This window comes from Eufriesea mexicana, unplaced genomic scaffold, assembly GCF_001483705.2.
Source record: "Eufriesea mexicana isolate 0111107269 unplaced genomic scaffold, ASM148370v2 scaffold4744748132, whole genome shotgun sequence".
Taxonomy (NCBI): domain Eukaryota; kingdom Metazoa; phylum Arthropoda; class Insecta; order Hymenoptera; family Apidae; genus Eufriesea; species Eufriesea mexicana.
In genome coordinates this window covers 78,013-90,877 of record NW_016907911.1, presented here as the reverse complement: position 1 = coordinate 90,877, position 12,865 = coordinate 78,013, and the positions used below count along the sequence as shown (strand labels likewise).

General features: G+C 33.5%; 5 protein-coding genes across 5 annotated transcripts; 1 reads left to right on the top strand and 4 right to left on the bottom strand.

Annotated features, from left to right (window-relative positions):
* Positions 1-3,061: 3,061 nt before the first annotated feature.
* On the bottom strand, positions 3,062-4,096 carry Tpx-3 (thioredoxin peroxidase 3). Its single transcript, XM_017896740.1, has 3 exons — positions 3,931-4,096; positions 3,592-3,815; positions 3,062-3,521 (listed from the first exon to the last, which is right to left on the bottom strand). The coding sequence occupies exons 1-3, from the start codon at positions 3,973-3,975 to the stop codon at positions 3,062-3,064; spliced, it is 729 nt and encodes a 242-aa protein (XP_017752229.1). The 5' UTR covers positions 3,976-4,096.
* A 935-nt stretch (positions 4,097-5,031) lies between these two features.
* On the bottom strand, positions 5,032-7,395 carry Nelf-A (Negative elongation factor A). Its single transcript, XM_017896788.1, has 6 exons — positions 7,162-7,395; positions 6,357-6,789; positions 5,860-6,273; positions 5,606-5,802; positions 5,441-5,540; positions 5,032-5,361 (listed from the first exon to the last, which is right to left on the bottom strand). Exons 1-6 carry the CDS (start codon positions 7,369-7,371, stop codon positions 5,117-5,119), a joined length of 1,599 nt encoding a protein of 532 aa, XP_017752277.1. The 5' UTR covers positions 7,372-7,395; the 3' UTR covers positions 5,032-5,116.
* Positions 7,396-7,749: 354 nt separating this feature from the next.
* p53 (transcription factor p53) lies at positions 7,750-9,036 on the top strand. Its single transcript, XM_017896800.1, has 3 exons — positions 7,750-7,884; positions 7,984-8,236; positions 8,311-9,036. The coding sequence occupies exons 1-3, from the start codon at positions 7,802-7,804 to the stop codon at positions 9,034-9,036; spliced, it is 1,062 nt and encodes a 353-aa protein (XP_017752289.1). The 5' UTR covers positions 7,750-7,801.
* Positions 9,037-9,329: 293 nt separating this feature from the next.
* On the bottom strand, positions 9,330-11,113 carry LOC108545304 (uncharacterized). The gene is made up of 4 exons (XM_017896848.1): positions 10,869-11,113; positions 10,581-10,794; positions 9,640-10,476; positions 9,330-9,569 (listed from the first exon to the last, which is right to left on the bottom strand). The coding sequence occupies exons 1-4, from the start codon at positions 11,111-11,113 to the stop codon at positions 9,330-9,332; spliced, it is 1,536 nt and encodes a 511-aa protein (XP_017752337.1).
* An 858-nt stretch (positions 11,114-11,971) lies between these two features.
* LOC108545240 (oxysterol-binding protein-related protein 11) lies at positions 11,972-12,778 on the bottom strand. Its single transcript, XM_017896764.1, has 2 exons — positions 12,459-12,778; positions 11,972-12,350 (listed from the first exon to the last, which is right to left on the bottom strand). The coding sequence occupies exons 1-2, from the start codon at positions 12,691-12,693 to the stop codon at positions 11,998-12,000; spliced, it is 588 nt and encodes a 195-aa protein (XP_017752253.1). The 5' UTR covers positions 12,694-12,778; the 3' UTR covers positions 11,972-11,997.
* Positions 12,779-12,865: the final 87 nt, after the last annotated feature.

The following is a 12,865-nucleotide window of genomic DNA, read 5'->3' as shown; positions in this document are numbered from 1 at the left end:
CGTGTCTCGTGTGGAACGGCGAGGAAACGTCTGAAAAGACGCAGCGCACCAGTGTCGAGCGAAGTAGCAAAGAAGGTGGAATTCGACGAGCAGCAGCAACGGGTAATCCGATTAGCCGATCACCTCCGAATACGCCTCGTAGCCCCGTAGTCCGTAACCGGAAAGCCAGTGTGAAAGTGCTAAACGAGCAATAAGAAAGTAATGGCAGAGTGCTCAAAGCAAGAAGCCAGCCCCTTCGGAAGCAACATGGGCGGGCTCTGCCGCGAATCACCGAGCTGGAGAGGGGTAGAAGAGCGCACCACCGCGGTAGCGGGCGCAATTACGGATTTTGAGTGACAGATGCTCGCCCAGTCGGCAGTCGGAAGATTAAAACAAGTAATCAAAGCCCCAGTAGCCACCCCGGGATGGATATGGATGGATGCATTCCCCTGCCTCCACCGGGTACAACCCCTCTGCTCTCTTTCTCTCTATCTGCCTCTCTCTATCTCTCATACACACACACTCTCCTTCTCTCACTCTTGCTCTTTCTCTCTGTGTCTCCTCGTTTTCGTGGCAGCGCCACGTTTTCCCTCCTCCATGCCTTCCCTCTTCCTCACCAACCGAACCTAGGCAGCGAGGGTAACCCCCAGCTACTATAATATCCACCTATCAAGCCGCGCTCTGAATGCTCCTTTAAGAAAATGTTCCTTTTTCGCGAGCAGTCCTCCTCAGCTGAGGGGTTATTAGACGGCTCTCTCCCGGCACAGAAAAAACGAGTGGCTGTGGAGGAGCAAGGGGAAGGACGCACAAACGACGAACGAGTTCTATTTCACGAGAAACGATAGAGAATGCTCTTTGACGCGCACATTCACTCACTTCGATCGTTCGACTAACAATAACCAAGCAGTTCGCTAGTCGACTAGCTTTCCCTCCTTTTTACTTCTTCGTCCACGCGCTCGCGACTAACGCGACAACTAATTGCGGCGGAGACGAAACTAACTATATTAAGCAATTTGCCGCTTATTGTTGCCCACGTGACGCAATGACGCTCAGGGCATTTTCAAGGCGTTTCGCGTGCTGTAAAATCTTTGACACTGGTAGATTGGCGTAACTACGAATGGATCTTATAGCGTCGAAACATTACATTCACGAGTATTTACTTTTCGAATTGCATAATGATTCGTACTATCGTAATATCGTCGTGATACTTTCCCCAGCACGAGAAGCCAAATTTTGTTTGGTTAGATTTCATTTCAGAATCGATAGATTGAATTCGTGATTGTGACGTAACATTGAAGGATAAATTTTGACAAATATTTATATTGAAAAATAAATAAAGATAAATGTTAAGATCGATTAAACGCTGATTATGGACAACAAGAGAAGCAATTAGAACGAGAAGCCATATTGAGTCGCATCCTCAACAATTGCGGGGGCGAAACAAACCAGCGTTGATAGGCGACTAGGAAGTCGATTAGAGGAAAATCCGCGTTCGTCTGGCGACGACATAATCCACGTTCAGTCTTAATCGGGCAGACATCGCGACAGAATCGGCGAGCATCAAACGGAGAGAAAGTAGAAAAAGAATAAAGGAAAAAAGGGAAAAGAATAAAAGCGAAGGGAAGGGAACGAAACGTAATTCAATTTCGCAAACTTTCCAAAGGATGAACGCGAGAATCGGCGAAAAAATCTATCTCGCTATTGTGACAGCGATTCAATCTGTAAGTTCCTTTCTGGTACTTTCAGGCATACCGCGATTTCAGCTGGTTATTCAGCATTTGCCGGATTCCATTTTCCACTTCCACGCTGCCGTCTTTGTTATACAAAAAAATATTACAACATGAAACAGATTATAACGACGATACACATGAACGCGGGAAAACAAAATTGGCTTGGTATTCGATGTTTTGAGTGACCGAAATGTGTGTTGCGTTTTCAAATACGAATCAGAGATCTTTTTTTCTGTTTAAAGTAAAAAGGAGAAAAAGAAGAACATAAACGACTGTTTCAAACTTGTACTCGGTAAACGATAAATACGCCATATTTACTTATATATGTATATTCGATTAATGTGATAGATATCCACTATCGATATGCAACGTCTCGACATCATCGAGTTAATTCATGACATCTCAGTGACACAGAAAAACGGAATATGTTTAATCTTGAGATTTCGTCACGCAAAGGACAGGATTGGATTTTGTAGGGCGAGAAAGGATGAGCCGGTTTATCTCCGGCGTCGCTTTTCAGTTTTTCCCTGTTTCTCGGTCTATCTTATACGCCCAGCCTCCAACCCTCTTCTCTAGTTACTTTATCCCTTCCTTTTAGGGGCGTTACCGACGTCGGTATCTTCTTTGAGAAATAATAAGCTCTTTCTTATAAATTCATCGCAAATGCAGTCTCACCACCAATTCCAGGATCGGGAATTTTCTTTGTGTGTAAATAAAATTTTTTGTATTAGTAGATGTTAAGTTATATGTAATTATTCCGCAATTGCTTAAATCGCGATAATCAAAGTATGATTTGAGAAGTATTTTTGTTGAGATAAAGAAAAGCAGCGAAGGTAAGCCGAAAGGATCTTTTAAAGATTTGACCCGTAACTATTACTTCCATCGTCACAAAGAATCGAATTAACCAGCGCAAGATTACTGATCCCCTCCTATACCAGCACTTCGGAATCGACCCTTGAATCCTCTGTATCACACGCGTATGTCGTGAACGTTCACACACCTTTTTCTTCCCCTCTTACTTTCAACTCGAACACCGCAAACCCCTATGTTATGTCCTTAGCTTTTGACTGAAAGGACTAAGCATACACTTGATCTCTTTGATAAAGTTTCATCTACGAGTGATTTGATTAAGTAAACACACAGACTATCACTCATATTTTTCAATCTATATTCGGAAAAAAAAAATTACTATAAAAAATAAATTATTTGGAAATTATTATTTCTACTTAAATTAAAAAACATTATGTATTTGTAATATATGAAGGTATATATTCATATTTTATTTATATTACTTTCATTATTACAGATGGAATATACTTCATATGCTTATAAAGAGTACTTATTTCCAATGCTTAGTTGACTGATTCAAAGTACTGTTTGCTATCCTTTGGATTTGGTTTAATAGTTTTAGAATCTGGCTGCCAATTAGCTGGACAAACTTCGCCATGTTTTTCAACAAACTGAAATGCCTTGAGGAGCCTTAAAGTTTCCTCTACGCTTCTTCCGACTGGTAGATCATTCACGCTGAAGTGTCTCAGTATTCCTTCTCTATCTATGATAAAAAGTCCTCGTAAGGCAATTCCAGAATCTTGGAGAAGAACATCGTATTTAGCAGATATTTCCTTGGTAAAGTCACTAAGAAGAGGGTAACCCAAATTGCCACCTAGTCCACCCTGTTTTCTAGGTGTATTAATCCATGCTAAATGGCTAAAATGAGAATCTGTAGAAACTCCGATCACTTGTGTATCTAAAGCTTGGAATTCTGAAATTCTCTCACTGAATGCTATTAACTCGGTAGGACAGACAAATGTGCTACAAATAAAAACTTAAATTTATCATATAAAAATATTTGGTTTTCTTGATTTTAATATTGACAACTTACAAGTCCAAAGGATAAAAGAAAAGGACAACATATTTTTGCCTGTAATCACTTAAATTAATTTCCTTGAAATCACCATTAATTACAGCAGTTCCAGAAAATTCTGGTGCAGGCTTTTGAACCTGAAGTTGACACGAAAGAAATTTATTACTAACACAAAGGTTACGAGCGTGTTTTACTAATATCGAGTGTTTTGATTTCATCAAAGTTGATGTTGCAACATATACCTGTAATTGTTTATATCATGTACAAGCCATTAAACAATTTATGTATATTACATACGTATTACAAAATCTCAAACAATTTAAATAATTGATAGTTTCGTTAGATTAAACAACTTACCGCTTTGCAAGTCTGAGGATATAAAGATGCTAACGATCGAAGCATTATTAATATATGGATTATTAATTATGACGATAAAGAATTATTCAAATTTTTTAATTACAGTAAAATGCAAATTTTCTTCATGGAACAATAAATATAAAATGTAAAACTTGTATGTTTTACAAAGATTTATCTTCAAGTTTTTAAAGAGGTTATATAACTCACTTTTCTTGCAAACAACGTACGTTAATAAAAGATAATTCGATAGGTTACTAAATTTATTAAATTTATTTCACTCACGTTTATATTTATTCAAAACTAAATTGTTATTAAAGAAGTAACTTTTGTTTAAACTTTTATGAAATATTCTCTTCGGAAATCGTAGTTCCTTCTAGTAAGATCGTTAGAGGGCGACAACTGCTGAAGTAAAATTAAGAATTGATCTTTACATTACATTCTAATGTACGAACTTCAAAATCTTACATTAATGTCATGTAATATATTTTATTAATTACTAGGATATAATTGTTTAAATAAATAAAAAATTAATCAATATAACCGTATTTTATTCAAATAACAATATTATAGGTTTTATGTTCGTTCTTATCCAGTGGGGAAACATATATTTTATATATATTCATATTTATATATAAATTCAAATTATGAACGATTATCGCAGTATTTAAATTAATAATTTCCGATTTCTCCTACAATGGAAAATATCACTATCCATCGATAAATAGTATTTATCTGTTTAATTAACAAATGATTCGATTTTGTTCATTGTTCATTCATTGTCGGTGAAATCAGATATGCGATAGAAATAAAATCTTTTACTTTTGATATTTGAAATTTGTTGAAGATGACATTCAAACTGACGATTTACTTACAATAAAATTATACGATCATTATTTAATCATTCTCCCATTTTGATAAATGGAAATGGAGTATCTCGATTATTACATGTATTTCTCAAAGTAACACAAGCTTTCCTCATGTGATTTTAACATTTACATCGTACTTTGAAGCTTTACTACTAAAATATGATACACAATACAGAACACCGAGGCCACGTCATTCCTTTTGCACTCAGATTCTTTTGCTATCTATAGAGCAGTTTTTTTTTTAAAAACCGTCATTCAAATAACGACAGAGTTATTGACCTATATAATTTGGATTCAACAAAGATCTCTCTTTTCTTTTTTTAATTGGAAGCCGTTGCCGTTGCCGTTGCCGTTGCATTAGGTGCAGGGGTTGTAGTAGACGTTGATTCCTCTGTAACGATTCGTCGGTTTTTCTTTATCCTCTTCCATTCCCCATTTGTGTAATTCATTTGAAAATGTGTTTCAACTAACATAGATACCGTTGATCCATCTGGCTGAGTCACTTCTTCTATGTTTTCTGACAACATTACTGTGACTATATTGCCTAATTTTGGGCAAGGATTATCTAAATACAAGATACAACTTTATAGATAAATCTATTTTACATTGAAAGATATTTGAGTATTTTAAACTCAAATAAATACCTCTTGAACCAGCCATGAAACCTAAAATAAGCGCTTTCTCTGGTCGAGTTACTTTATTAGCTGTTCTAAACATTTCTTGTGCTTCCAACATTTGTTCTCGCTATAAATACACAAAATATTGTCTTACAGTTGATTTTTCTCTATATTATAAATATTTTTACATACCGTAAGAGACAAGCCCTTTCTTGTATTTGCAGCTGCATTAGCAGGTTGTGCAGTAGTTTGTATACGAATTTGTGTGACTGTCTGAGCTGGTCTGACTGTTTGAACTCCAACAGGTGTACTTTCCACTGGTGTAATAACCGTTGGTATCGCAACAGGTATAACTGTACTTGGAGTTGTAGATGTACTTGGTGTTGTAGCTATAAAGGAAAAAATTAATTACTTCTTATTCACAAAGTATAACTATAAAAACATACGAGTTTGTGGTGTCGTCACTGCCGAAGCTCCACTTGGTGTAGTAGGTGTTGTATAAGACTGTACAGATGCCACAGGAGTGATTGGAGTAGCAGGAGGATTGATTGAAGTTAATCCCTGAGCATACTCCGGTGTTGTTGAAGTTTCCGTTGTAGTTGTAGCAGTTGATGCTGCAGCAGCTGCAACTGCTTGAGCTTCTGCAACTTTCTTCTGCTGTTCTTCTAATTCCATCATCCTCTTTCGTTTCTTTGCTTGAGCATAGCCAAGTGGTTGTTCATTTATATCTAGTAACTTAATACCACCATCTTTGCGTATTCTATTACTAATAGGTGTTCTATTAGACATTGAAGAACTTGTAAGTGAGGGAGAACGAAAACCACTTGTGGGGACTCTACTAGGAATGCCTTTCAAAGGTGCTGAAAATAATATTATTTTATATTTTTATATTCTTTTTATTTTTCTGAAATGGTACTAAATAAAACTAAGTGTATAAACATACTTGTGTCAGTCATTTTTCTGGGCATTGCTCTACTCCTCACAGGTACTGTAGGAGCAGTACTTTTTTTTAAATTACTTGCTGCATCTGTACTTTTTTGAAGCAATTCTGCTCTTAATGCAGCACTTTTTGGTTTCCTTTTTAGAGTAAAATGCTTAACTGGTGCAGGTTGTTGGCCAACCACAGAAGTAAGTGCAGTCTTGTTAAGGTAATGACATTCTAATGGAAGCATAGCTGGATCATTTTGCTTTTTCAACAGTTTTCGAAGATCATTGACTAACTCTCCAAAAATAGGCCTATGCTCATCTAAATCTGTGATATCTGTATTCAAAGAACCTGTTGATGGAAATGTCTTCATCGCTTCGGATAACATTGATACCCATAATTCACTGTCCAGTGATGCCACTTCAATGATTTCTTCCAATTCAACACGCCACTGTACAATATAATGAAATTATAAATTATAAATATATATATTATAAAATATATATAAGACATAAATTAAAAATTAAAAATATATTACATATTTTTTTTAAAACAAAAGTAATTAAAATTCGTAAATATTAATTACACTTAACTTTATAGACAATACTAATCATATATAGAACGTGACTAGTTACTAAGCGTCTCAAAAACATTCAATATCTAAATGAAAATAAATAAACAGCAACATTATGGTGTACGTATAATTATTATTAAACATTCAACGCAATGGAGTTGTCGTTACAAATTTTTCTATGTATATTTTTATAAAAAATTTCTTCACCTGTTCGCACATTAAACATTTATAACAAACAAACTGTCTTACCTCCTCGACATTCCTTCTCGGTATGTGGAAAAATGAAAGAAGTAATTTAAGTTTAACTTGCGTTTGAAGATCTGGAAAACAGTCTTTAATATTTCGTAATACTTCTGCGTTGAGTTGTGAACAAATTGAACTTCCAGTCCAGCTATCATTTGACGTTCCAAGCTTGTTATGTAGCCACAACGACGTATCACTGTCCCTCACATTCGCCATATTGGAGTCGTTTATTTCCTACATTTGACGTACATTACCGTGGTGCGCCACATGTTATTCCCGCCATAAAATAACGTGACACATATTCATGTACTATGCAAGATATAGATATCTATTTAACTACGAAAAAATACTTCGTTTAAAAAAATCCCTTTTACGAACCATTTGAAATAATTTTATGTGTAATTCTTTGTTTTTTCAATTTTCCACAACTATATATTGTTCCATTTATTACAGCTAAGTATTCCATTATTCCATTATCGCATGGAAAATCACATTGAAAACAATTTCAAAGCTACAGCGAATTGAAAATCACCCATTATTTTAACAAAGGATTTTCCCGCGTGTAAAAATGGTGTTTTTTTAATGTAACATAATTTGAGTTTGATGTTGATTTATTGTGAGAAAGCTCGTAAACAGCTTATGGGATATGACTACTACGAATGGATTTTCAGACTCACAAGAGTCTGATATATTAGGTGAAGAAGAATACAAAGTGCTCGTGAAAGATATGTAGGAAATGCAACTTTATTATAATATTTTTGAACATTTAAATATTTTAGTTTCCTTTGTATTAAATATGTTAATTATAAATCGTATCGTTTGATTTAGTGGCTTCGTACCTTCATTCTGGATACAAAGTATAACAGAAGATAAAATGGAAGAAAAATATGATTTAACCCAACAATATATAGAAGAAGAGAAACCAATGAAAGATGAAGAAGAAGAACAAGAAGAACAAGAAGAACAAGAAGATGAATATTTTCAAGAACTTGATCCAGCCATTCCTGTAAAAGAAGAGTTTCCTGGTCATTATAATTTTCAAGTTTCATTGGGTAATCAAGATTCCAGTAAACATTGGACAGTAAGTGTATAATTGAATTATTACAGATATGCAATGACATTAATTTGTAATTTGGTTCTATTCATTTTATACAGTATTCTCAAATATTAAAAAAAGTATTTATTAATATGGAAGAAACACTGCCACTACGTTTTAAATGGGAACCACCTGAAGATGGTTTTCTTTTGCGTACTGCCATGGTTTTTAGTTTAGATCAGTATGCTAGTGATCCAGTTAAAAGATGTCATAATCACATGGCAACAAATAATCCAAGTAATAGAGATGTAGATCCTAGAATAATCAAACATGTTGTTCGTTGTACACATCATCTTACTGTTTATGAAGAAAGAAATGAACATTTATCTATAGTAACACGTCTTAATAGACCACAACCTGGATCACAATATGTACCAGTGTGTTTTAAATTTTTATGTAAGAATAGTTGCCCATCTGGTATGAATCGCAGACCAACAGAATTAATTTTTACTTTGGAAGATCGTAACAGGAGAATTTTGGGTCGACGGAGACTTCCTGTTAGAGTTTGTAGCTGTCCCAAAAGAGATAAAAAAAAAGAAGAAGCTGAAATAGTAGATACACAACCTGAGATAAAAAAGAGAAAGCTTTGTATACCAGTTGCGAAGAAAATGATGCCTTCATGTGATACACATGTATTTAATGTTCAATTAAATATTGTTGGAAAAGAAAACTATTTGGCTGTATTAAAGTATGCATATGATATAATGGCAGGTCAAGCAACAAGAACTGGACAGTTTGAATTTTTTAAACCATATATGGATGATATATTACGTAAAACCCCATAATACATACATCAATTTTGTCTTTCATGTACATGCTTTAAAAAGCAAAGAATCCATTTATTTTAATGTTATATATTTGTATATCTTACAAATTTAATAATGCCTATTTTAATAATTACATTTTATGCAATGTTGTTCTTAACATTTTATAATGCATATTATGTACTACTTACATAACTATCTTTATGTTAACATTGTGATATATAAGTTTTTTATACTAAAATATAATGCACTTGTTAATTTTTAATATAATGATAATAAACAAAACTAATACTTTTTTATATATGATATATATTTTATATTTCTAACTGTTCATGTGAGTGACATTCTATTAGTTGAATGTCCAATGTGTGCAATAACAAAGCATTTGGCAGGGGTGCAATATGTTGTGATGATAACATCATGGGATTTAGAAGACTTGCAACAATTCTACGCATTTTTATTTCAGTACCATTTTGCCCCTGACCATATAAAGTCCATTCCCATTTCATTTTTCCTCCTGCAGTACTAGTGATCCAAACAATTTCGTCTAAATACTACATATTCATAATTTAGAATATATTTTATACACAAAATAAATAATTTTACGAAACTTGAAAAATATACCTGAAAGAAAAATAAATCTTCACCACAGTGCAATATGTAAGCAGCTTCTGAACCAAATGGAAGAGGTATTGGAAGTTTTGCACAAACAGAATGAAAATGAATTTGTGGTACTTCATGAGTTCCATTTAAATGTTCTAATACTGCTTCAGTTGTAATAATATATTTACATCCACTTTGCTTTGAAAGGGGACACATTATCTGAGTATAGGACACAGAATCCATAGAACCTCCCCAAACTGATGTGGTTGATACATTGGACATTAAACTATTAGTACTTGACATTGTTGTACTTGTATTAATTTGTAAATAATTATTAACGACATCTTTCATCGTTTCTTTTGATAATTCTCCAGTACTTGCTGATTTCGTTCGATCATACAAATGTAAACATTCATCGAGATTTAAACTCGTGGGTGTAATATTTATGTTTGATTTTTCTTTGGAATTTACTGTTAAGTTATCTGCTGAAGCAGCTTTTTCCAATCCACCACGAAATAATTTAGTTAATAATTGACGCGTTTTCGGATATGTACAATTATTTTTTTCTTTCATTTGCATTAATTCTTTTTTTTTGCTTTCACCAAAAAGCCGATCTCGAAGATTTCGCGTGTGACATTCATTATTATTGCATAAATTTTGTTTTATATTGAAAGTATCGCGAAATATTTTATGAAGTTTATCCGCGAGCAAGCATCTTCCTTGACCTAGTCTGACTCTGCAAATCGGACAACGAGATGTCCTTAATCTACATCCAACACAGATGATATGACCGTGAACACATTGAGAGACTGGAGGTAATGAACATTCCAGACACACTGGGCATTCTAAAACTCGTATCTATATAAACATAGTAATTACTTTTATAAAATATAACATATTTAAAAACATTCAATCAATAGCTTTTATTTAAAAAAAAGAATTTTCGATAGTACATAACTTACCACCCCAGCTACTGCATTTGCAAGCTTGCTGGCCACGTCCGGTAGTGGTCCTTTCACAGCTATACCCATTTCTTTCTCTTTTTCACCTTCAACATATCTCCAAATAGACAATTTTAAATTACGTTCTTGACAATGTTGAATTAATGTCGCTATTTGCTTTATTTTTAGTCCTATTAAGTCCTTTCCATCAATATTAATTAAACAATCGCCAGCTCTAAAATGTCAAAATAACTTTTGTAAATTTTACACTACGTTACATTAGTACCTATTTTATCACTTTATTTTTACCTAAGTCCTGCTATATCGGCAAGACTGCCGGCTTCAACATGGCTTATCCATGGATAAGGATCCCATTTTGATCTTGTCAGATGAAACCCACAATATTTACCAAGTGCTTTAGCTTTTTTTATATTTTCCAATATTACACAAATTTTTCCTGTAAATGTCGTATTAATTGCTGCACTATCTTTTGTCATATAAATCTTAACACCTGCAGCTTCGGTTAAAAGTTTTGAAGTAGACGGAATAGACATAATTTTTTTCGGAATTAATGTTTTCCGAAAATTTTAATTCAATTTCAATTAATGTTTTCAATGATTATTGGATTTAAAACACAAAATAGCTTCTTTAAAGATAAAATAAGGATTTGCTTTTAGAATTTTATACATGCCGATTTGTTATTATAATTATCCTATCAATTACGTTAAGTTAAATTTTTATGTTAGACGTGCAAGTGTTATGATCTATACGAGGACCACGCGGTAATGAAACTGATCGGGTCCGTTCTCTAAGCAAGGTAAAATACTTACTAGTTCACCTTCACCTAATTTCGTGTCCTTGACATTTACTCTCCAGACAAATTGTAATTTTTGTTCTTTTCTTTAATTTCGACAGTATAATATAAATGAACATATATTGAAGGAATACTGCCTTTTAATTAATCATATAAATATATTTTTCATTGAAACACTTAAATTTTAATATCAAATGCCTTAATAGCAATGATTAATGAGTACATATAAGAGTATTTTTCTTTATTAATATGTCTACATACAGTAATCACAAAACTTGTCAAATTCTAACATAATCAAATTCATGTCTATGTATGTGTACACAGTAGATAAATATTTTGTTGCAAATCATTTTTTTCGTGTAAAGATATGAAATAATCTCCAACATAGTAAGGTCTTATATTTAAAAGTCTTACAAACATGGCAATTATGTTTTCTTTTCTACTATCTAATAAGAAGGCAAACTCTCCCATACAACTAACTTGGAAGATCATACAGCTGGATTGTCAGTAATAAATTTAAAATACATTTTATACAAATTAATTGAAATGCATTTGATACGTTTTGATCATGATCAATAAAAAACTTCTATGTCCCCAATCAATGATAATAAAGTTCCTAATAAATTACTGATATAATATATTAAGACATTGATTCAATGTGTGTAAAGTAGTATGTGCTGTTGCTTTAAGTAATAACAAATCACGATCTAAGTTTAAATCTGAGTTCTCAATAGTTTGTGCTAATGCAAGATTGTGCTTTTCTACTTTGCTTAATTGCTCTTGACAATTAGCAAATGCGTCTAAAACTTCCAGCTTGGCAACTGGATTTCTATTAGAATTGGCAGAATGTTCTCTTGGCGGTAAAGGAGGATGACTACTAGCTATTGCTCTAGTATACATTTCTGTCACAGCACGCAGTTTGTCAACCCATTCTTGTCGAGCTCGGGCATCCGTGGCTCTTAACTTTATCATATCACCTACATTAATGCATATATACTATCATAAATATTATTCTTTACTATATTACACTGCGTTATACAAGTTCATAAACCATGATATAGTGTTATATGAAAAATTTTAAATACCTGTAGCAGAATTGACAGTAAAAGTATTAGAATCTTCATCACTTGGAGCAATCACTGCACCGGCTAAATATATCGAGCATCGTGGTCGTTGATTTTTTTCGGATTCACTAAGAAAATAATGTAATTCACCAGTCTCTGGTCTAAGTATAAACCAACGATATTGCCACCCTTTCATAGCATTAGTATACTTATGTAATAAACCCTCGTAAGGGTGCCTTATTTGAACGTTCATCATTTATTATTCCTATTGTTTGGAAGCCTCGTATTATTTAAAACGGATAGTTGCTTACAGCGATCTGTCATCTGAATAGGCACATCAAGGAAGGTTAGTCAGATGATTGTAAGAGAGGTTAGGAAGATAAATAATCAAAACATCAGTGATAATATTTAATTAAATAACTTGTTAA

Coding starts and splice junctions, on each gene's coding strand:
- Tpx-3 (XM_017896740.1), bottom strand. CDS start 3,975: ATGCTTCGATCGTTAGCATCTTTATATCCTCAGACTTGCAAAGCG. Junction 3,816..3,930: donor ATCCTCAGACTTGCAAAGCG/GTAAGTTGTTTA, acceptor AAACAATTACAG/GTATATGTTGCAACATCAAC. Junction 3,522..3,591: donor TTCTTTTATCCTTTGGACTT/GTAAGTTGTCAA, acceptor TTTTATTTGTAG/CACATTTGTCTGTCCTACCG.
- Nelf-A (XM_017896788.1), bottom strand. CDS start 7,371: ATGGCGAATGTGAGGGACAGTGATACGTCGTTGTGGCTACATAACAAG. Junction 5,803..5,859: donor AGTGACGACACCACAAACTC/GTATGTTTTTAT, acceptor TTTCCTTTATAG/CTACAACACCAAGTACATCT. Junction 5,541..5,605: donor GAAAGGGCTTGTCTCTTACG/GTATGTAAAAAT, acceptor GTGTATTTATAG/CGAGAACAAATGTTGGAAGC.
- p53 (XM_017896800.1), top strand. CDS start 7,802: ATGACTACTACGAATGGATTTTCAGACTCACAAGAGTCTGATATATTA. Junction 7,885..7,983: donor AAAGTGCTCGTGAAAGATAT/GTAGGAAATGCA, acceptor CGTTTGATTTAG/TGGCTTCGTACCTTCATTCT. Junction 8,237..8,310: donor ATTCCAGTAAACATTGGACA/GTAAGTGTATAA, acceptor CATTTTATACAG/TATTCTCAAATATTAAAAAA.
- LOC108545304 (XM_017896848.1), bottom strand. CDS start 11,113: ATGTCTATTCCGTCTACTTCAAAACTTTTAACCGAAGCTGCAGGTGTT. Junction 10,795..10,868: donor GCCGATATAGCAGGACTTAG/GTAAAAATAAAG, acceptor TTGACATTTTAG/AGCTGGCGATTGTTTAATTA. Junction 10,477..10,580: donor CAAATGCAGTAGCTGGGGTG/GTAAGTTATGTA, acceptor ATGTTTATATAG/ATACGAGTTTTAGAATGCCC.
- LOC108545240 (XM_017896764.1), bottom strand. CDS start 12,693: ATGATGAACGTTCAAATAAGGCACCCTTACGAGGGTTTATTACATAAG. Junction 12,351..12,458: donor TACTGTCAATTCTGCTACAG/GTATTTAAAATT, acceptor GCATTAATGTAG/GTGATATGATAAAGTTAAGA.